Here is a 24,282-nt window from a genome sequence, read left to right on the forward strand (position 1 = left end):
GCTAGAAGGAGACCGCCATTGCCGTTGGCGCCGCCTCCGGAAGAGCAGCAATTACCTTTTTTTTGGGGGGGGGGGAGTAATTCAACCTGTTTCCTACCTTTCAATTCCAGTCCTGATTGAAAGGAATTCCAGGAACAGTAGCTTCTACAGAGAGGTCATTTAGCAAACTTAAGTTAATTAATAATTATTAATTATTTAAGGACTACAATGTCTCAGGAACATCTTGTGGATTTGGAAAGGCTAAGTAAATTAAATAATCAAGCATTGCCAGAACAATTAGTTTTCATGCTGTGATTCTAAAGTTTTCACAAAAACGGCCAGAAACAATCCTTTTCTAAAGTACTCTGTAAATAGTATGTTTATCCATCTATCATCTTTCTATCTATCTTTACTAATGCTAATGTTTTGTGATTATCTGATCTGCATTTCAGTATAAAAGGATGTTTTGATGTGAATTCATTCTCCTTATTTGTATTGTAGCACAAAGAAAGATGTTCAAATCAAATGTGCTTTCATTCCATCATGGGACTGAAACCACCTTGGTCGTGCTGGGCGATGATCTCCAACAGGCTAGGTACAGAGGTAAAAGTTGTTTCCTGGTTCTGCTAGATCTCTTAGAGGCTTTTGATACCATTGACTGTGACTGTGGTATCCTGCTGGACTGTCTAGAGGAGTTGGGAGATGGGGGCACTGTTATGCAGTGGTTCCACTCCTTCCTCATGGGCAGTCTCCTGAATGTGTAGCTGGGGAATAAGTGTTCGGATTGCTGAGTGCTCACTTGTGGGATATCTCAGTACTCCATCCTCTCCCTCATGCTTTTTAACATCTATATGAAACCACAGTGAGAGATCAACAGGGTTTTTTGTGAGTGATATCCAGCTCTACCTCTCCTTTAAATTGGAATCAGTGAAGGTACTGAATGTCCTGTGTGAGTATCTGGAGGTGGTTGGAGGATGGATGGCAGTTGACAGATTGAGGCTGAATCCCAACAAGACAGAGGTACTGTTTCTGAGGGACAGGAGCTGGCGGGTGTCGGGGACTCTGTAGTCTTGAAGGACCGAGTGCACAGTCTGTGAGTCATATCATCTTTATAACTTCTATTTTAATTTTGTTAATTGTAAGTGTTTATTCAAAACCTACTAGTGAGTCCATTTCTTTACACTGATTCTGTAAATACAACATAAATGGTTCCGTCTTTTTAAAAACCTCTATTGCCCTTGTCTCCAAGTATTTCAGTCAGCTTCGCCATTTCAGCATATTCCACCAGTTTTTCTTGCCATTGTTCTTTAGTTGGTATTTCGTTACTTTTCCATCTTTGAGCTAGTTGTAGCACACATAAAAAGTTTTTTCTTCTCTTTTGGCATATCTTGACCTGAAATGCCTAATAAAAAGGCTTCTGGTCTTTTAACAAAGGTTATCTTAAACATTCTTTTCATTTTATTATAAATCATTATATATCATACACAGCCCAACAAGAAAACGACAAGAATTCACCAACAACATACGAATCAGTATGGCTAACCTGGATTATATTAGATTCTGCACAGCAAATCATGATACTAGACAAATGTGGCAGGGAGTCCAACATCTGACTGGTTATAAATCAAGGAATTCATCAGTGGTAGAGAGTACTGCTTCCTTGGTGGGAGAGTTGAATACCTTCTTTGCCCGATTTGAGGTGACACCAACAGTGACTCCAACAGGGATGACAGAGCTATTGGAGTCACTACCTACAGGAAATGCTGCCAGGGTGGAAGAGGGAGAAGTGAGGTGAATATTAAAGGAGGTAAACATGAGGAAGGCTATGGGCCCGGATGGGGTGGCTGGCAGGGTGCTAAGAGATTGTTCGGACCAACTGGCAGGAATCTTTACGAAGATTTTTAACCAGTCTCTGGCCCAAGCCACTGTTCCACCCTGTCTGAAATCCGCTACCATTATACCCCTGCCAAAAACATCAAAGATAGACAGTCTGAATGATTTTTGCCCTGTGGCGCTGACACCCATTATAATGAAATGTTTCGAAAAACTGGTGAGGAAGCGCATCTTATCTTGTCTGCCAGTGGGACTTGACCCTTACCAGTTTGCGTACAAGGCAAAGAGATCCAAAGAGGATGCTGTGGCAATGGCTTTACATGCTGTCCTGACTCATTTGGAGAAGCAAGGAAACTACGCGAGACTGTTATTTGTAGACTTTAGTTCTGCATTTAATACTATTCTTCCGCATAGATTGGTGCCCAAATTATTAGACCTGGGACTTCCACCATGTTTGTGCAGGTGGATATTAGACTTTCTATCAAACCGTTCCCAAAGGGTCAGGTTGGGTTCCCACGTCTCTGCGGATCTCATCACGAATACGGGGACGCCGCAGGGGTGCGTGTTGAGCCCGCTTTTATACACGCTCTATACAGCTGACTGTGCCCCCAAATACCCCAGTAATAAGATCATTAAGTTCGCAGATGATACAACGGTGGTTGGTTTAATTATGGCTGGAGAGGGGGAGACGGCCTATAGGAAGGAAGTTGAGCAGTTGGGGGAGTGGTGCAGGAAAAACAACTTACTGCTTAACTTAAAGAAAACAAAAGAGATCATTGTGGACTTTAGGAAATGTAAATTGAATATTCAGCCACTTATTATTGAGGGGAAGTGCATGGAACAGGTCTCGGTGTTTCGATTTCTGGGAATGGAGTTGAGAGACGACCTAACCTGGGGAGAGAACAGCAAAGACCTGATGAAGAGAGCACAGCAGAGGTCATATTTTCTGAGAATCCTCCAGAAAAACAATCTCTCAAAGGACCTGTTGATGGCATTCTACCATTGCACTGTGGAGAGCGTACTAACTTATGGTCTGTGCATGTGGTTTGGGAGCTGCACGGCCAGGGAAAAAACAATGCTATCCAGGGTTGTAAAGACTGCAGAGAGAATTATTGGGTGCACTCTTCCCACCTTAGATCAAATCTATGCTGCCAGGTGCCACAAGAAAGCGGCAGAGATAGCACATGATAGTACGCACCCCGGAAATGATCTCTTTCAGCTTCTGCCTTCTGGAAGAAGGTTAGGGTTATAAAGGCCAGGACTAGCCGCCTAAAAAACAGTTTCTACGCTAATGCAATTCTGGTTCTAAACGCAGCATAAGGGGTCTCTGTAGTATAGTGTATTTTAAAATGAGGTTTTAGAGTTTTTAGGGGTTTTTGGATGTTTTATGTAGTTTTTATGTAGTTTTATGTGGTTTTTATGTAGTTTTATGTAGTTTTGTGGTAGTTTTATGTAGTTTTTATGCAGTTTTATGTAGTTTTCAATTTCATTGTTCCGCAAGGGACAATGACAATAAAGATATCGTATCGTATCGTATCCTAAAACACCTACCTACCCCACCCACACATGAAAAGAAAGTTCACCACAGCAAATCACAAACAAACAACCATACACTTGGCCACCCCAATCTCTCTCACTACCAAAGGAACAGAAGCAAATAGCAAAGAGAATCTGCACAAGCGATGCTGACACAAAACTCCACACATACATTAAGTAAAATAGAAACATTGCCACCCGACCCTGCACCCACCCCCCATGGCCCCCTCCACCTCTACCCCCCTTTTCTTCCTAATGTAACACTAATGTCTCAACAAATGAAACTGATCTGTAGAAAATGTAACTTGAAAAAAGAGACATTGTACATACTTTTGTAAACCAAGAAATCTTTAATAAAAAATACACGAAAAAAAAGAATGTATTAGGCTTGATTTTCATGTGTTCTGCATTTGTAAGTCTCTCCCTCCTACATTGTATTCCATGTCTCCTTATCTAACCCTGAAAGTGGTACAAATGGCAGGATGTTGAGACTTCCGGGTTGGCGCCATTGTTTAATGGCGGATTCCCTCCGAGCTCCGGAGGGAATCGGCTCCGTAGCGTCTGGGTCTGGCCGCTGCGGCGAAGCGGAGACCCTTAAAATCACAGGCGCGGATGCCTGTGAACACAGAGACTCGGCGGGCACCATTTGCGCCCCCCCAATCCGCGATGGGGCCTTTTTAAAGGCTTCGGAACGGAGGCAGGGTGGGGCGTGGTGCTGAGAGTACTCCCTCGCCTACGGAGTGAAGCCGCAAGCCATTGACAGAGAGCGCCAACTTCTTCCAAGACCGATTGGACTCTAAAATATAAACCCGTGAGTAATACGGAGATTGGAATCTTAAAAATTTTTAATTTTGGATTTGGAACGAGCGGGAAGGGGCTAAAAAGGAAGTCCACCCCTCCTCTTTGTAAACAATTTAAAGCAAAGGACTGGGCAGCTAAGGTCGAGAGAATTTGTTTCTTGTTTCTTTTTAATGAAAGATCCTGACTTCACGGTTTTGACACTATAAGAAGATTTACTGGAGGATAAAAAGAATTTTGGGAGCTGAAATTTCACACCCCCCCCGAGACCCGGGAACGTCCTATGAGAAAGCCTGTTGTATTGAGGATTTTGACAGCTGTCAAGTGAGCTGTCAGCTGGAAAAAGAGAACATTGTTTCTGCTGTTTTTGGTACAACTTGTTGAAAATAAGGAGGGCTGATACAAAATAACTGGACTTTTGGTTTTGAGCCGAAAGGAACATTAAGGAACTAAAATCCCCCTAGAGGGGTAATAGGGACACTACACCACAAAAATGGCTGGAGTATGTAAAATCCAAGCAGAATTGGACAGAGCACTCGTTCTCTTGGGAAATTTGCAAGATGAATACAATGCTTTGTCTACAGAGGTATCATTACTACACTGGACAGTAAACAACAGTTTTGAGCCTGATAAGGACTTGAAACAGGAAGCCTATTCAACTGAACAAATAAATGAAACTGAAAGTGTAGATATGATGGAGCAATATGTTGTTTTTGAAGAAAATGAAGGAGGAGCAGGAGATTTGCAGGAGTCAAAGGAGAGTTACAATATGAGGCCTGACACGATGATAAAAAAGGACAATAAAAATTGGATGTGGAAAGCCTGGTCTGAATGGGACTTTGGAAAATGGAGAGATCCCCTTTGGAGGAGATCTGAAGACCTGAGGATTACAAATTTGTTGAAGGTGAAAGCTGGAGCTTTGGGGACATATGGATCTGAAAGAAATTTGAAACAAGAGTTGGAGTACCCCATAGGCTTTGTTTTTAGGTATGGAGGACTGGCTGGAAGCAACATGGAGTCTGTTGGGCCGGAGCCCCTCCGAGACTTGGGGCTTAACATCAAGGACTATCAAAGAGACCGGCAGAAAGGAACTGAGAGAGATATAAGGGCCTCGGACGTGAGATCTCCAGGCTAAATAAATAACATAAAGACTGATGGATATTGGTTGGGGACTGGAACCGGGAGCAGGGTGGGTGGAGGTTGGGAATCCAAAGGGTACATAAGGATAATTTGCTTTTTATATTTTGTTAGTGGTAAGGAAATTGGGTAAATCGTGGAAGGGAAATTTTGGTCGACTTTAGGAAAAAGGCTTAAGAATAATTAATGAGGTATAAGTTGAAGTGTGATTTTAATAAGGTAAAATTGGTTTTTTCTTTTTAAATTAATTGAAAATAAGGCTGTTAGAAATAAATTGAGGAAATGGAAAAAAGAAGTAAAGTAAAACAATAGTATGTTAGAACAAATGTTTAAGTTAAGGTAAAGAAATAAGTTAAGGACTTGCTGAACTGACAATTTAAATTGGAATACAAGAAGGGGAGGTGTGAGGAGGTCTGAGAAATAAGGTTAAGAATAATAGGTATCAGAAATTTTATGTGGTTTTTTCTATTTTTTTTTCTTTGTTTAGTTTTGAATATTATGTATTTTTGTTTTTTTTCCCTCTGTTTTGTTTTGTGTATTTTCTGTTTTTGTTTGTTGTGTGTTTCTTGAAAATGCCAATAAATATTTAATAAAAAAAAAACAAATGGCAGGATGTTTTAGCACAAGAGTTTTAGCACAAGAGTATATATCAGCTATCTTAGAAGTTTTCTGAGACCCAGGAAGAGGATTTTATGATGCTCTTCCCTCACTGAATGCTAGGTTGCCAGGGTAATGCTGGACATCCGAAACCTAAAATGATCAAATGGTCTGGGCACATCGGGGCCACTGCAAGGTCAATGGAAGGGTGAAGATGTCAGTATGGAGCCATAAATGTGTTATTTCTCCAGACATCTAACCTTTCCTGATGTATGCGAAGATGTTTTATGACTCTTTGTTGGCTGTTTGAGAACTACTATATAAGCTTTTGTTCTGAGGTGCCTCGGGGCAGACCTTCTCAACTGGCACGTTGAGTTGAGTGAGCTCTGTCCTGTTGCAATAGCTATAATAAACGCTGGGTCCTTAAATCTGGATGCTAGACTTGAAAATAGTTACCTTGGTTCTGTGGTCTATTCAAAAGTTGGTTGTTCCTCACCTGGGTAACGAACAAGGTGGTGTAGAGGTGAATTCTTACCACAACACAAATCCTAGTCCGAATGCAATGGCTACCAATTAGTTTCCAGGCCCAATTCAAAGTGGTGGTTTTGACCTATAATGCCTTAAACAGCTAAGGACCGCAATATCTCAAGGACTGCCTCTTTCCATATGAACCCACCCAGATCCTGAGATCATATTCTGAGGCCCTTCTTCATGTGTCTCATCCTCAAGAGGTCCAGAGGCTGGAAACACAGAAACGGGCCTTTTCTGTAGTAGTTCTCCATTTTATAATGAAATGATTTTAGAATCATTTTAGAATGTTGTACTATTTTATTGTTGTTAGCCGCCCTGAGCCCAGCTTCGGCTGTGGAGGGCGGGATATAAATAAATTATTATTATTATTATTATTATTATTATTATTATTATTATTATTATTATTTGTAGAATGCTTGCCTGCAGTCTTCATTATACACTTTTAGGCACCAGGTAAAAACGTTCCTCTTTAACCAAGCCTTTGTTTGATTGGCATCCTATGTCCTTTTAAAATGTTTTGGGGGAGTTATTGGGTTGTTTTTGTTTTGTTTGTGTATTTTGTGGTTTTATATTCTGTGAACCGCCCTGAGACCTCTGGATATAGGGTGGTATATAAATTTTAACAACAACAATTACTTAGAGACCTTCAGGTACTAAGCAACTAACATGTCTAAATAAGAAGAAGATGATGGTGATGAAGATGATGATGGTGATGGAGGAGGGACACTATCACAATCACTATCACAAGAAATCTTGTGATGTAGTGAAACTGTAATTCGTTGAGGGACAATTTGTAGCACATCCCATGTCATACTTGCCATGTATTTTAGAACCATCTGCGATAGAGAAGAAATAAATAACTACATCTGCAAAAATTCTCATCAGTTCTCTCCTTTCTGAAATCTAGATGATGTTTACTAACTTATTTTGGGGGGCAAATGGGTGATGGAGGAGGGACACTAGCACAATGGCACTCTCCCTGCCCCCCCCATCATGATTCCCAGCATCTGGAAGTCCCAATGTTAGATTCTCATTTTTAAAAGAAACTAAGAGAAGTGTCTAAGTTTCAAAAGTCAATTAGATAACAACATTATACCATTATCCTCCTCATGAGGAGGAAGTGAGGAAATCTTCAAATTGAGTCATTGTTCATTTTATTACTATTTCGCAAAGGAAACTGTGGACAGATACCTCTATCCCCTTTCATTGAATTTTATGCTGCTGATTCTCAGGGAAATCTTGAAAATTGGCCTGGGCTTCCAGAAACATAAAGCAATTAGTTATTAGTAACTTTATTAACTAATAATTATCCATTTGTTCCTTCTAAAGACTCTGTCCTTCACCGCCACCACTGCTAAATATTGTTAATTTGATAAATGCAGAAACACAACACAATTTTATTTGCCACACCAGTTTATTATGTTTATTATGAAGGAAGGAAAAATTAACCCATAAACCATATCATGAGACACAGCTCCCAAGCCCCACATTTCTCTATGCCCTGCATCCCATTCAGCCTCCACCAAATGCCAGATAAAAGACACAGGAGTCCTGTGAATTCCAGAAACTCTGCAAAGCCACCATCAGAAAGGCAATCTCCACCTCTACCGATGCTGCAAGTGGTGGGATCCAAAATGATGGAGACATTCTTCTCTCCTAACTGCCCTTCATTGTTGAGCCACTTTCAGTGAGGCAGAGTATCACCACATCGTGCTTCTGTTATAGTGCCTGAAAGGTAGTCATAATACGGTGATGTCCTAGCCAACTCACAAAACGTTGGGGTGGCACAGCCGTTATAAACCTTATCAGGAACCGAACTGTCATCTGGTAAAGAGAAAGAGGCATGGTCACATGTGTATTTTTTTGTTATTATGCAAGAGAGGCTTAATCCACATTCTGGGATGGGGAGAGAGAGAGGCTCAATATTGCATTCTGGATCATCACTTCATAGGCTCAACTATATACTGCATAATACTGTAGTATGTTCAGGGGAGAGAAACCTGCCCTTTCCCACAAAACATGAAATCTTTTTTCTGGCATGAAGCTGCAAACAGAATAAGAGAGCAACCAACCCACCCTGGCAAACTGTGTTTCTAATCTCCCTCACATTTATTAGCAGTGATACTTACTGTGAACAAGGACAAATTCAAAGCATCGAGTCTCATCACCACGACATCTGAGATTTCTCAACTTCGGACAATCTTCTGGGTCAGAAGCATCATAGAACGGACACCTTAGCCCATTGAAACCATATCCTCCCCCTGCCAAAAGCAATCCATACAATAAACACATGGATCCAACCCATATATCTCCATAAAAAATCCTAGGCCTCAGTTCTATAATCCTGCCAGAGGGTTGCATTAATCATGCAGACAACACAGATCTGGTTATTACCTTGAATACCTAGACTGAGATGCCAGCAGTTGGATTGCAGGACTTCACCTGCTCTGGATGGTGTGTTTTGGAATGGGGAGAGAGAAGCCAGACAGGCCTCAGGTGGTAGGCCATCCACTTGTGAGCCAGGCTCAGCCCTGGTAGGCATATGTTCCAACATTTCTTGAGAGGACATTGGGACATCTCCCGCCCCAACCCTCCCACAAACACATGGATATGACTGGGAAAACCCAGACGTTTGGCAGCCCTACATTATGTTGTTTACTTTGTTACTATGTTGTAAACTATGGTGTCACCTATTGCTGAAGGGTATATACATATATATCTACATATAGATATATACATTTTTAAAATAGTAAATGCAGCTTATTATTATTATTATTATTATTATTATTATTATTATTATTTGTATTCAATACATTTATATATGTTTTATATACCACAATACAGTCTCAAAGTGGTTTGCCAATTAAAAATGTGTGTGTGTGTGTGTGTGTGTGTGTGTGTGTGTGTGTATGAAACTGTGAAACTACAATAAAATAAAAAGCAATTTTACACATAACTACAATGCAATGCAATAAAGCAATCAAATCTCAAAAGAAATAAAAATAAGATATAATTAGATTCAGGGATCTTTTCCCTCTCTTCAGAGACCCTTTTGCCAAGACATCTCCCAACTCACTACAGATTACACTGAATTTATGCCCTACATTTACACAAATAATAAAATACCTGCTACTCAGTCAGTATCACAGATCCCATTCTGTTTCACAAATGCACACAATCTGCCCAGTCACTCCAGCATCTCTTACTCAAGTCACCATCCCCTATCGCCTGTCACTCCTTCCACACAACAAAAATGTACTTCAAAAACCAAAGAAAGAAAGAAATGGTTCAGTTACTGAACTGTATAAAATAATAATACAAATTGCCACCCATGAGTCACACATATATTCCTGACAACAATTTCACTACTTCCCAGGTCACAGTCTCCCTTTCCAGACTCTAGTTGGGCTAGTAGGGAGCAAGGAAGAAATGTATTGTGTGTCCAGGCAGAGACCCCCCTCTCCCCTAGGAGACAGGCCCAGAGCAATGAATCATACATGTCAACATTTATTATGATTAAAATGGCCACAACTTTATCCACAGTTTCACATGTAGGAAACTTTGGCTTAGGCATTGGCCATGTATCCCTCTCAGCCCCCCAGCCAGGGAACTGAGGCACAGCAGAGTTAATTGGATCAGAGGGGGCATTGTAAAATGCATCTTTACATAGCAAGCCCCGACTTCTCCACACAATTTTGGGAAGTTCACCGACAACCTACCAGTGTATGGCCAGTGATCCCCTTCACACAAGTCCTGAACCCTGAAAATGCCATCGCAAGGAGGGGTGAGTCACCATTTCAGTCCCCCCACCCCTAGAATGATGACTAAAGGTTTCTGTCCAAGGCCTAATACTGCCAAAGTTGTGACAATTCCTACAGGGAAGGTGAAACCTGCGGAGCAGGGACAATTCCTTCCTGGCTCTTCAACAGCAACCATCATAAGACGGAAGCAACACCCACAAACCTGGAAGGAAAATGGTTAAACTGCCACAAAAGGAGGAGATCTAAGAGAGGGTTGGGTGGGTGAAGCTCTGGAACCGACTGTGCATCCCACGCTGGCTCCGCCCCACTTATAAAACCCCAGAGCAGACTGGAATGAAATTTTCTGACTCGCGGTCCGCTCACTTGGCCTGGCGCTTAGTGACACTACAGATTGGCTGGTTTAAATAGGGGTTTGGCAGGAACCCCAATGGTCCGCGAATCTTGGAAGGCAGGCCAGCTCAGGCCAACTGGCTTGTCTCTAGGGAGATCGGGAGTGCTGCGCGCTGGTCTGCAAATGGTACCCACTGTCAAATGTTTTAGTGGTTATTCATCTCTCTATCGCTCCCCAATCGCCCAATAAATGAAGAATCACCCAGGGGTCATTTGAAGCTCTTTGTCAATAAGTGCTTCAGACAGGACACTTGCTTCCCCTTTGAGACACAGATGGTGATGCTGATTCTAATCATCTCCCATGTAAACTAGGAAGATGGCTATTGCACTGGAACAGTATCATTTGTCTATGAACAACCAATGAGAAAACGTGAAACCTCAATGCTATTCATGCTCAGGGATACATAGAGATATATAAATCTAAAAGAATGCAGCTACTTACAGTCAATCCGTCTTTCGTTGCAGAAGGGAGTTTGGCAGCAGTAGATCCTATTCTGTAAGTCATCTTCTAATGTAGAGAAGGTGTAATTCGTTGAGGGACAATTTGTAGCACATCCCATTTTAAAATTGGATTCTACTGAAGACCCATCTGTGAGCAAGAATTGGAAAGACTAAATCTGCAAAAATTCAAATCACATCTCTCCTTACTGAAATCTAGAAGATGTTTTTTTTTTTAAAAAAATTGTCAAATGGGTGACTGAAGAAAATAAAATATGTCAAGCACTGGATTTGCAAGCTCGTGATTCAAGTCATTTCATTAGTAATCAACCAATGAGTACAACATATTTTCTTCTCCAAAACCATGTAAATATTCTAGGATATTTCCTTAAAAAATTGCACAGAAATGGGTCAAGGCAGACTTGTTTTTGCTAAGGGCTCGAAACAGGCTAATCTACCATCCATCTCTACCTAATAATCAGTTAGTTGTTTCAGAGGCCCACTCAAGAGTATGCCATATACTATATTTTTAAGAGGCAGAAGAAGAATATATTACTATGCTATGCATTTTTGTGTTTTTATACTGTAAACCGCCCTGCGATCCTCGGATGAAGGGTGGTATAGAAATTTAATAAATAAATAAGATGGTAAGAAAAACTGGCAACCCTGGAAAAAGAGAAGGCTAGTATGGAGGTGGTGAATGTTCACTTCACAGGCCAAGTTTGTAGGAGAAAATAAAATACAATGAAAGAATTAAAGGCAATAAGAAAAGTACAATTAAAAATCACACAGCATTTAGCACATCAGTTGATAACTGCTGCAACAAGCAAATGTATTGGGGGGGGGGGGATTGGGGACCGCAGAGCTCCCAAACTCAACATCCCTACTGCCTCTTTGCCTCAATTTGCAAACTATATCAGGTTGGTTAATTCACTTAACTCATGATGCTCCAGCAACTTTACATTCCTGTTTATCATTGTGGCCTGTCACTCAGGTACAAGTCTCTATAGAGTTGAAAATCACCCACTGAAGACAACCAGAATGATTACAAAGCACTACCACCCACCCACAGCTCAGATAGCTTTTCCAGGAGGATCCGGTGGTTGATGCATGTAACCTTCTAAGAGGAAATGTATATATGTCTGTTCATGTTGGCTTTTTTTTTAAGAGAGAGATTTGTGTGAAATGTCAGAGTGTGCCTGTCAGGGTTTGAGGAAGTATGATATTATAATATTGCAGACCTACTTGCTGCGGCATTGCATGAGCCCATGGTACCCAGCCTGTGTATCTGTGAGCACCGGAGGGCAGGGCAGACTGGGAGAGGGACGCAGAAGATGAAGGAGCCCAACACAGAACCCCAGTAGCCCCATGTACTGAGCGAGAAATGAGCTCCAACAGCCATGCAAGGCATAGTGGCAGATGGACTCCGTTACTCCCTCGGCTGCAGTATCACCACCTCTCCAACGCTTCTGCTCCCAAGTCACGCCTGATCCAGGAATGGACCGGTTGCTGCTGCCACCCACACTCCAGCCCCAAAGGCCAGCCCAGTGTGGTGTAGTGGTTAAGAGCGGTAGACTCGTAATCTGGGGAACCGGGTTCGATTCCCTGCTCTTCCACATGCTGCTGGGTGACCTTGGGCCAGTCACACTTCTTTGAAGTCTCTCAGCCCCACTCACCTCACAGAGTGTTTGTTGTGGGGGAGGAAGGGAAAGGAGAATGTTAACCGCTTTGAGACTCCTTAGGGTAGTGATAAAGCGGGATATCAAATCCAAACTCTTCTTCTTCTTCTTCAGTTGTGGGTTCCCTCAATGAGGGAGCTATAGTGGCAGTACATGGTGGCACCCACTTGAAAAAATGTGCCCAGGGCAATGCCCCTCCCACGCTACATCACTGCCTACTTGGCAGCAGCTGCTTTGCAGATAGTGAGAAGATGACTTTGAATCTTGCTTCAAAGGGCTGTGTTCAGGTCATTTAATTTTGTTTAGTCAAGGAAACAGCAGACCCCGATAGGCTCATGTTTCTTATCCGTTGGTAGTTAACTGTCAGTGAGGAATTAACATACAGGGCAGTTGGGAAAATCAGTTGAGGGAGGTGTGAGGCAAAGGCCAGAGAATATTCACAGAAAGCATGTTAACAGTAATTGGCTGCCCTGTCTAAAGTCCATAGCTGAGATATTACACACTCTATTAAGTTACAGAGGAAGGGCCCTAACTCACTAGTAGATCATTTGCATTGGATGCATAAGGTCCAAGATTCAATGACTAACATCTCCAGGTATGGATGGGGGAAATTACCGATAGACAGTAGACACCTCATGCCAATTGGTTTAGACAATATAAAGATGGACCAAGGGTTTGAGTCTGCAGGAGGTAGCTTCTGCTTCCTGTCTTCATGTGAGCAGGTATTATATCACCGAAACAATGTAATGTATAAACCCTCTTTCATTTCAATGAAGAACATATGTGAGGCTTGAATTAAATGCATTACTATTTGCATAGATTAGTGCTATCGCACTCCCAGTTATGTCACTTTCTTGGCACTCTCTAAATGTTATGGAATGTGACTCAAAACAACAAAACTGCACACATGCACAAAGAAAATACAGAGGTGTGTTACAGCACTATGTTGTATGCAAGCAAATAACAAGGTGTGTTGTCGTGGTATGTGTGGCAGTGGAGGGGTTCCCAAGAAAGGCTCTAATACGTTTTGTTTTGGCCAACAGCAACACAACAGCCCTGCAGCACAGCCAGTAGATCCTTACTTTCCAGTAGTTGCTGTCACCATGCTCTCACTTACTCCTGCAGTCCCAGTTGGGAGAAAACTTGGAGTACACTAAAGCAATCACTTTTTCAAAGGTTTGGAGCCAGTACCACAACACTCCTCTGATTGCCCTGCATCTTTGTGGTTTGTCTCAAAGTGTAGTGGCACCCCATACTCTTTCTGAGTCTCCAAGGACTCAGAAGAGTGTGCTGGTCACCTACATCTCTTATCCTAAACTCACAGTAGGTTCTACGCATGTGTGGATTCTAAAACCCCGAAATTGGAAGATATGTACACTTCAGCAGTCAATTTAAGAAACCTATTAGGAATTAAGGTAACAGGGAAACATGCAAAAAGTCAAAGCAGAATACAAAATAAACCCAAGCACTGTGGCTCTAAACTAAACCAATCTTAACCAAAGCACATCACTTGTTGTTCAGGTTTACTCACAAAGAATCATCAATTTTTAGAAGATTCTATCTTGGAACCACAGTGCTGGAAAGGCAACTGGATCCCCTCCTGTTGGAAGGGGAACAAACTGCAAGAAGCAGCTCAGTTTTTTAAAGACCCACTCCTCTCTTATGGGAACGGAGAAGCCTTGGCTATTTCTGATCAAGTTTCTTGGCTATTTCTGATCAAGTTTCTTTGGTCCCTCAAATAGGTCCTTTAACTAAGGTCCTTTGCTATAGGTCCTTTGCTAAGAAGAGGCTTGATTCAGAATTGATGTGCAGCTCAGGCTCTTTCTTCACAGCATGTTTCCTGGCTGAATTTCTTGGGCCCCAGAAAGAGAAATCTTCCAGATATACTCAAATCCCTTGAAGAAAGCAAGCCCATTATATGTCAACAGACTCTACAGGGTCTTCTGGGGAGAATCACAGGCCTGGTTCATGTGTACACTCACCTCAATTCATCTCCAGTTCTTTGGTTGTCCAGCACTTAATTACTCACCTGAATGCATGAAAGGTCATCCCTAGATACTCCAGGGACCAAAAGGTGGACCTACACATCCAATTTTAATTGAACAGAAAAGACATACTCACTTACAAAGCCCATGACATCATGTTGAAAGCAAAAGCCGTTGTCAATTGGGCAAAAACTCAAGTAACCGTCGGAACATATTAGATTTGCCACTTCTGTGAGGAGAGATGAAGAAACATTCAGTGGCACCACAAAGTTGCTCATTCCATGAGAAACAGCATCTACATTCACGATTAGAAATATGACCATGAGCTCAACCTTTGTTGGATATAATCCAACAAACGAAATAGGAGCAGCTTTCATCAACTCAGGATCCACTTGCAATAGTGGGTCATGTGGGATGAAAGCATCCAAAACGCTAAATAATGCTCACAAGGTCTGTAGAACTCTGTAATGTCATATGTTTGAGACACTTATGTCAGGTGGTACAGCAGTGGCCCTTATTAACTATCTTCTGTATGAGAGCAGCAGAAGTGGTGTACTGCTATCAGTCTCAGTTTGTCTCTAACAGTATTTATGTTAGAAACAAATCATCTATATAAGATGTATTATCAACATTTTCCTGCATTGTGTATATTAATCTGAATGTGCAAGCACACAAAGTAAAAGTTATTTCTTATTTAAAGTGTCTTGTTCAGCTTTTAGAAGAGGGAAAAGGGAACTCCTTAAAGGGTCAAATGACCCTTTATCATACAGCAATCTTATTGGTTTTCAGGCTCCACAAGCAGTGGTGGGTTGGAAGATGCATGTACACATATACACACCTTCCCCCCATTTGTCACACCCAAACATACCCACTCACAGTGACAGACAGAGAAATAGCTTTATGGTGATTCATGCATCCCCACACCAAAGCAATGGCATCTCCTTCCCCCATTGCAGCACATTCCACCTTACCTCTCCCTGTTGCCCAGATAATTAACTGTGTGGTTCCCCCTTCTTCCCTGCACCAGTCAGATGGGCATTAAGTTGTACAGTGCAATTTCAGAAGTCCCATCACACACTTCTGCACACAGCACACATTATTGGTGCTGGGAAGTGTGCTACCACCAGCCCAGAGCATGAGCAGAGCATGAGAGCAATGGGGAGAAAGGTGCACCAGGAAAGGCTTCCCCATCCACCTTCATCACAATCGAATGTGTGCTAATTGCCCTGCCAAACACCTGCTTGGCCAACTGAGGGAAACACAGTTACCGAAACAGGACAAGGGGTCAATCCGCAGGTATGTGACATAGACAACCGATTGCAGCTGACATGAGGTCCATAAGCCATGAATTGCTCACTTGTGCTGGAAGTAATGGGCAGGTGGCCCAGTCTCATGAGAAGTGTAACAAGCCCAAACAGAGCAACCACATCAGCACAGGAAGCACTAGAAAATCAAGCACTAACAGGCAGTGCCGTTGCTGGGAGGGAAGACTAACCAAGTTCTTTGCCCTTGGTGAAGCCTCCAGAGGCTGCATTGCGGCTCTCAGCCTCTGTGTGTATGTGTGTGCAAATGCATGTGGGGTGTGTGTGCAAAACTGGGTGTTTGACCTGGGTGAAATAAAGCCTAGTTTCACCCCTGCTACCAGAGATTCCTTTCTATTTTGATTCCCAGATGCTCTTGGTCTTATCCAATCTTTTCAGCATATTTTTCCCCCTTCAATGAACCTATCTCAGTCTCTCTAGCTTAGTCCACCCCACATCCCCTCCCAGGTAGTGAAAAGAAGAATCCAGGATTTCAGCTTCCTACTCACCTGGGAGAAACAGGGCCAAGAGAAGGCAGATACTGAGGAAAGCCTTCATAGCGCTGAAGAGATCAAAAGCTTAGGAAGACTCAGAACAAGCCAGCAGGTGACTTGTGGAGGAAGAGGCTGATGTGGGGGAATTTATAGGCCAAAGCGGGGAGGCCTGGGAGTAGAGGTGGGAAGAACTGGTCCAGTGAGGGGCGGGAAATGATGAAATTAGAAATTGCATAGAATGTTTTCTTGGAACACAAATTTCAGTGCTGAAATTAATAAAATGTTTTTTTTTAGAATGGCATGATCTTCTGCCAACTGCCTTTTCAATTAATTAACAACTCTTCAATTAAGAAACAACAATCGTTCTCCTTTGGATGTAATTTCACCAAATGACCTTCCAGTCCTTCTCCACCCCAATTTCCCCACAATGTCTGAGGAAAGTCTCTAGAGTCAGCCAACTTGGCACGTTCAGTTTTGTAATATACAATCCTTTTACAGAATGTATCCTGCAAAACAAAACCCCACAAATTAAAAGCTGCTTGAGAATGTTTTAAACAAATTAGAAACTTGGAGCAGGGAAACAACAGCAGAACACGCCCCCCCCCTGCCGCCACCGCCAAGCCCTGCCCATAGAGTTCATTCACATGAGTCTGGTTCCACCTCATAGGTCAGCTGGCAATGGCCTTACAAAGGGAACAGACCCTGCAGTCCTCACCACAGTCAAAGGTCCAGTCCTCACTGCAGCAGGAGTCTTTATAGCTGGAGTGCAAGGGCCTGGGCCCTGCCCTGTAGGCCAGATGGTGAAGGCCTTGCAAGGGGCAGGCCCTTCAGTCCTCACCACAGCCGATGGTAAGTGACCAGTAGAGTGACAATCAAGTGAAATGCAGAAGGCTTTACACAGTCAACCATTTTGTTTCAGACTTAACATGAAGAGAACAACCAATATGGTTTTGTAGTAAATTCCCTCCATTTTGGTCTGGAACTGAACCGGTGGTACACAGCTTGAATTGTTCCAAGAGAGGCTAGTGCTTCAGGCATGCATTCAGTGACATCATTTGCACATCACTTGAGTGTTTGAGAAGCGCAAGCTGAAGCACTGTTTCTGTATTTTTGATTGTGCGCTGCTGTATTTTCCAGCCATATTTGCCCATTATCATAGGCTTGAGTTCTGTTCCTCACAGAAAGGAATAGTATCTTTCAGCGGACTTCATTGCTGCCTCTCTGGATTGGCTGGGAGAAGTAGGCAGGAGCATATTGGCAGAAGAGGAAGCAGACGGAAGAAGAAGTGCCATGGTATTTTATGTAGTATTATACAAAAATGTAAATTCTAATCTTCACACAATATATGCAAACATTTTCCGATGTCCAGGTAAATTTCTGGCTCCACTCCTTTGGCTCCCTGTTTCCTGTTTGTCCCCAAGCAAAGCTATAATGTACCACCTGCTATCCCTTCCCCTGAGCCCTTTGGAGAGGCTTGCAGGGGTTGCTTTTGGCCCCCAAGCCAAATGTCCTCCACCCTTGGTGGTCATAGTCCTCCAATCTTCTCTGGCTTTTGGCTTCCCTTTTTCAGCCAAAAGAGCAGTTTGGTAATTTTAGACCAAACTATGAAACCACATTTCTTCAACAAGTGCACTATGAATCCACTCTTATTCAGAAGGTAAATTGGCTGAGCAGCATTTTGAGGAAATATTGGCTGATGTTAGATTTCCCATGAACCTCAACTGGTAGAGTTGAAATGAACCGGCTGAACCCGGCCCTGTTCTCACAATGGCCAACCAGATGCCTGTGCAAAGCCTCAAAGTAGGACTTGACATCAAACCATTCTCCCCACTTGTGATTGTTTTGTATTATTGTTTAATTCTATCAATATTTAATTGTTGTTCATACTTCTCCTTCTTTTCCTTTTTTAAAAATGGTTATTATTCTTACCTGTAAACCATCTTGAGGCCCATCAGGGAAAAGACAGAATAAAATAAATAAATTGTTATGAGGTGGGGTTTTTTGGGGGGGGGTTGGAGGGGGAGGACAAAAGGGGTCCTAAGATGTATGCCAGACCCATCTATTCCCTGGATCCAGTAAGTGTTAAAAGTTAGTCAATTGGCAGAATAGTCAAACCATGTTCCTGGTGAGCTGATGGGGTATTAAGGGGCTTTGTGCAAAACAGAAAATGGGTGGGGGGCCCTCCTTCAAGAAACAAAGCCAGAGGTGAGAGCAGAGTTTTGCAGTGATGTGAGACAGATGTTAAGACAGCAAGCTGGAAGAAGACAGAGAGATAAAGCAACTTTGGTGTCTGTCACGGTGTCCTATTGTGCCAGCAGCGTTTAGTCATGCTGGCCACATGACCTGGAAAGCTGTCGGAAGACAAATGCTGGATCCTGCGGCCTGATGAGCGCTGCACCCCACAGTCACTGTTAACTGGCCTTAACTATCCAGGGGTCCTTTCCCTCTTACCTTTTACCTGTGTCAGAGACAAAGGCATGATGATTATGGACTACATGTTTTCCTAGGATTCCTAGGATTTTAAGGCACGAGGTTGAAATCCCTTGTTGGAACACTTGTCTCCCCCTCACAATCAGTTTCATACCACTGACAGTGAAATCTGGCAAAATGCTTGAGGTTCCAGAAACCTAATCCAATTTTGCTGCTGAGCTATGAAATCTAGTGTAACCTGTGAGGCCTCATTTCCCCAGGGTGGTGAAACTGAGGCTGGCACAGATTAGGAGGGACGTGTCCTTGGAGTTCTTGGGAGGGGAAAGAGATTTAATTTGCTTTCAACACTGTGCTTTAAATTCTGGTATGGTGCTATTAGAATTCTAGCAATTTGTGACACTGTGCTGAACCTCTTGTTCCTGGGTGCTGGCAAAGTGCTCCTTGTCGTGGCCTATTCTTTCCTTCAACTAAGCCTTTTCATGCTTTCCTCTTTGGCCCACTGCTCTTCCTGACTCGTCAGCTTTCTAGAATGATTAAGACACTTGTGATCACCTGCCTTCTCTTGGTCCAGCTTCCTCCAGGAATGAGCCTTGGAAGACTAGACCTGTTATGGGTATCAAAGTCCATAGTATCTGGTTTTAAGAACACTGAAATACAACTGAGAACTTTATCAGATCATAAGCTGATATTTAGTATTATGAAATGCCAACCAAATACCACTTTTAGATGGAAGCTGAATGACAGCTTATTAGAAAGACTGGAATAATGCAAAAGGGATTTAATGTTTGACTGACTTCTTTGTGTTAAATACAGGGAAATGTACAGATTTAAATACAGTATGGCATACTGGGAAGGTGATTATTAAAGGCTCCTTCAAACAGCAAAATGCTTATCAAAAAAGGTGAAAGATCAAAAGACATATTAAAAGAAATAGCAAACTGTGAAAACTCTTTAACTGACAAGCCTGGTGATAATAAAATGTTACAAACTATTAGACTGTCATTGTTATTAAACCCATAGCTGTCAACTTTTCCCTTTTCTTGCGAGGAATCCTATTCGGAATAAGGGAATCTGCCTTTAAAAAAGGAAAAATTTGACAGCCATGATTAAACAAAGAGATGGAACAAAAGTTAAAATGTTTTAAGCAGAAGCACTTCAGATTTGACACTTCTATAATGATGTCAACTCCTGTCCAAGACAGGAGGCATCTTTCTAGTTCTGGGAATGTTTTAGGCAGAGAGATGAGACTGTTCATAATATACTTTTCTATTTGCTTTTGAGATGGATACTTGCTTTTCCTACATTCAGTGCAAAGATGGATCTAGGGGAGCACGACTGGTGCGGTTGTATCAGGTGTGGAGATTCTGGAGTCGCTGCAGCAGATGCTGCAACTATGACATGCAACAAAAGGTGAGAGATGGGTGGGGGGTAGATTTTGGTGCACAGGGTGCCACTGAAATTTGAGGTGCCAAAGTTAACCACTGTCAAGTTTCATCATGATTACTCCTCTCTCCTTCCAAATTCGCTTCCCCATATGTCTGTTTCTTTCTGTTTTCCATTCTCATGTTCTGCATCTGCCCCTTCATCCAAATACTGTACATGATTATCCAGATCAACAACTCCTTGTTTGGGGATGAGGTTTTCCAAAGGATTATCTTGCTGCAATCCTACAGGTAAGTAAAAAATAAAACAAAATGAAGCTTCACTTAATCCAAATTGAAAGAGAGTTTGTTGACCCCTTTTTTTCACTTTTCCCTTCTTGTCTTTTCTTGTCCCTGATCTGTGATACAATTTGGAAGGGTGATTTATAAATTAATGGATTTTTTATATATCTTCAGAAAGGGAGAGAGGAAAATAAGACAAAAAATATTATATACTAATAGAAGTTGCAGCAGCAGTGGTAGTAGGCTGGTAGTAGGCGGGGGCACGTTGGCCAAAGGAGAAGGGGGCAGGGGAAGAATTGTTGTGGCATTTTATACAAGCATTCCCCCACTTATGCATGGTCGACAAGTGCGACTGCATATGCTCACAGTGCCAGAAAATAAGTACATGAAGAAATAGAATACCAGGAAATGGTGAGAGAAAGCAGGAGAGTCCTCGTGGCTTGGGAGGAGACCCTCCTAGGAACCCGAAGTAGACTTCAATGAGGGTGGATGAAGCCCCAAAGACAGTGGAGGTGCAGTGGGGCTTTGTTTAGGCTGCTCAGCCTCCCTTCCTAGCAGGTGATGCACATGGTATTGCAGAAGTTGCTGCTGCTTTCCCACACATCCTCCTATCTCCAGGCACCCCAGAGCTTCAGCTCCAGATATTTTCGTCTGATCTGAAGAGAGAGCGTGAGTGCAGGGAATTCCTGTGTAAGCTTACACAAAATGGAAATGCTAGTCTTCACACAATATATGAAAGAAATATCTGACTCCTCTCCTTTGGCTCTATGGTCCTTTTTTGACCACAGGGGTATGATGTACCACCTGCAACCCCCTCTCCTGAGCACTGTGGAGAGGCATGCAGGGGCAAGCCCATTATATGTCAACACTGAACAGTGTCTTTGGGGGGAAATCACAGGCCTAGTTCACATATACACTCACCTTGTATCATCTCTAGTTCTTTGGTTGTCCAGCACTTAATGACGCAGCTAAATGCATGATACATGCATCCGTAGATACACCAAGGACTAAATGGTGGACCCAAACACCCAATTTTAATTAGACAGAAAAGACTTATACTCACTTAAATAGCCTTTGACATAATGCTCAAAGCAAAAGCCATTGTTAATCTTGCAATGCAACATGTAAGAGTCATAATAGCCACAAAACAGATTTGTCACTTCTGTGAGGAGAGATGAGGAAACATTCAGTGGCACCACAAAGTTGCTCATTCCATGAGAAATGGCATCTACATTCACGGTTAGAAATATGACCATGATCTCAACCTTTGTTGGATGTAATCCAGCAAACTAAATATGAGCAGCTTTCATCTTCTGAGGATCCACTTGCAATAGTGGGCCACGTGGGATGAAAGCATCCAATACTCTCAATAATGCTCACAAAGTCTGTAGAACTCTGCGATGTCATACATTTGAAACAGTTAAGTCAGTTGATACAGCAGTGGCCCTTATGAACTGTCTTCTGTGTGAGAGCAGCAGAAGTGGTGTGCTGCTATCTGCCTCAGTTAGTCTGTCTGTAAGTGTATTTATGTTACAAAAAATCAATTTATTATGTATTTGACAATTAAGTAACATGTACCTGCATTGTGGGACGCGGGTGGCGCTGCGGGTTAAACCACAGAGCTTAGGACTTGCCGATCAGAAGGTCGGCGATTTGTAATCCCCGTGACGGGGTGAGCTCCCGTTGCTCGGTTCCTGCTCCTACCAACCTAGCAGTTCAAAAGCAAGTAGATAAATAGGTAGCACTCCGGCGGGAAGGTAAACGGCATTTTCGTGTGCTGCTCTGGTTCGCCAGAAGCGGCTTAGTCATGCGGACCACATGACCCGGAAGCTGTACGCCGGCTCCCTTCGCCAATAAAGCGAGATGATCGCTGCAACCCCAGAGTCAGTCACGACTGGACCTAATGGTTAGGGCCCTTTTACCTTTACCTTTACCTATACCTGCATTGTATTTTTTAATCTGCAAGTGCAAGCACTCTAAGTAAAAGTTATTTCTTATTTAAAGCATTTGGTGCCATTTTTATAGGAGGGAAAAGGGAACTAATTAAAGGGTCAAATGACCTGGGCTCCCGTCCGCATAATTCTGTAAGGTCTAATTCCCACAGGACGGGCTGCATGCACACACACAAGCACACAAACTTCTGCATCTCACATAAACAAATATACTCAGAAATTGACAGATGCACAGCCTTCTTCCCATTCACGATCACATATGCACACACTCTTACTCTCTTGGACACACCGAGATGGGAAGCACCCTGAGATCCCGTCATAACGGGATCTTCCCCACCAATCAGATAGGCAGTGAGGTGCAGAATGGAACTTTGGAAGTCCTGTCATATAGCAATCTTATAGGTTTTCAGGATCCACATCAGTGGATCTTCCCTGCACCAATCAAATGAGCATTAAGGTGCACAGAGCGATTTCAGAAATCCCACCACACACTTCTGCACACAGCCCACACTATCAGTCCTGGTAAGTGCGCTAGCACCAGCCTAGAGCATGACCGACACAGGACATGGTGTGAATATGCAGGTATGAGACATAAGCAACCTATTGCAACTGCCATGAGGCCCATGGGCTACAGATTGCTCACTTGTGCAGGAAGTAATGGGCAGGTGCCCCACTCTCATGAGAAGTGTACAGTGGTGCCCCGCAAGACGAATGCCTCGCAAGACAGAAAGCCCGCTAGACGAAAGGGTTTTCCGTTTTGGAGGTGCTTCGCAAAACAAATTTCCTATGGGCTTGCTTCGCAAGATGAAAATGTCTTGCGAGTTCCTGCGGGGTTTTTTTCCTTCCCCCCCCCCTTTTTCCCAAGCCACTAAGCCGCTTAACAGCTGATCCGCTAAACCCGCTAAGCCGCTAATAGCACTAATCCGCTAAGCCGCTAAAGGGCTTGCTTCGCAAGACGAAAAAACCGCAAGACGAAGAGACTCACGGAACGGATTCTTTTCGTCTTGCGAGGCACCACTGTATCAAGCCCAGACAGGGTAACCACAGCAGCACAAGAAGCACTATAAAATCAAGCACTACCAGGCAGTGTGTGTGTGTGTGTGTGTGTGTGTGTGTGTGTGTGTGCAAATGAATGTGGTTTGTGTGTGCCAAACTGGGCCTTTGGCCTGAGTGAAATAAAGCCTAGTTTCGCCCCTGCTACCAGGGATTCCTTTCTATTTTGTTCTATCCACTGCTGGTTTCCCTTCTGGTGTCACTAATCTTGGCCTCAGGAAATCAAAGTGTGACAGAACCCAGGGACCTCTCTGTGAAAACTTACCTAAAGCCAACTTCATGAAACAGAAGTACACTCTACCAAGCCCTCAAAATTAGCTATTCCATTTGAAGGTGGCCTATGTAGTGGGGGGGTACTTGTTTTACTATCAATGGGTATAGATCCTGGAAATAAAGTTTGCTAGTCTTCTCCCACCCTCCAAAATTTAGAGTATAGATTCCCAGATGCTCTTGGTCTCATCCAATCTTTTCAGCTTCTTTTCTCTTCAATGAACCTATCTCAGTCTTCCTAGCTTAGTCCACTCCACATCCTCTCCCAGATAGGGGAAAAAAACTATCCAGGATTTCAGATTCCTACTCACCTGGGAGAAACAGGGCCAGGAGAAGGCAGGTACTGAGGAAAGCCTTCATAGCACTGAAGAGATCAAAAACTTAGGCAGACTCAGAACAAGCCAGCAGGTGACTTGTGGAAGATGAGGCTGATGTGGGGAAACTTATAGGCCAA

General features: G+C 42.9%; 1 protein-coding gene across 6 annotated transcripts; it reads right to left on the minus strand.

Annotated features, from left to right (window-relative positions):
• Positions 1-7,806: 7,806 nt before the first annotated feature.
• LOC310769062 (uncharacterized protein) lies at positions 7,807-24,203 on the minus strand. 6 transcript variants are annotated; one of them, XM_083628144.1, is made up of 5 exons: positions 24,140-24,203; positions 14,801-14,893; positions 11,005-11,151; positions 8,541-8,672; positions 7,807-8,235 (listed from the first exon to the last, which is right to left on the minus strand). In XM_083628144.1, the coding sequence occupies exons 1-5, from the start codon at positions 24,186-24,188 to the stop codon at positions 8,096-8,098; spliced, it is 561 nt and encodes a 186-aa protein (XP_083484270.1). In that variant the 5' UTR covers positions 24,189-24,203; the 3' UTR covers positions 7,807-8,095. The 6 variants fall into 6 exon arrangements, 1 of the variants encoding a protein (XP_083484270.1); XR_014551412.1 differs by lacking the exons at positions 14,801-14,893; positions 24,140-24,203 and adding an exon at positions 13,797-13,971; XR_014551413.1 differs by lacking the exons at positions 14,801-14,893; positions 24,140-24,203 and adding an exon at positions 12,899-13,056.
• Positions 24,204-24,282: the final 79 nt, after the last annotated feature.

Source organism: Podarcis filfolensis (genome assembly GCF_964270895.1).
Source record: "Podarcis filfolensis genome assembly, chromosome: 8".
Lineage (NCBI taxonomy): Eukaryota > Metazoa > Chordata > Lepidosauria > Squamata > Lacertidae > Podarcis > Podarcis filfolensis.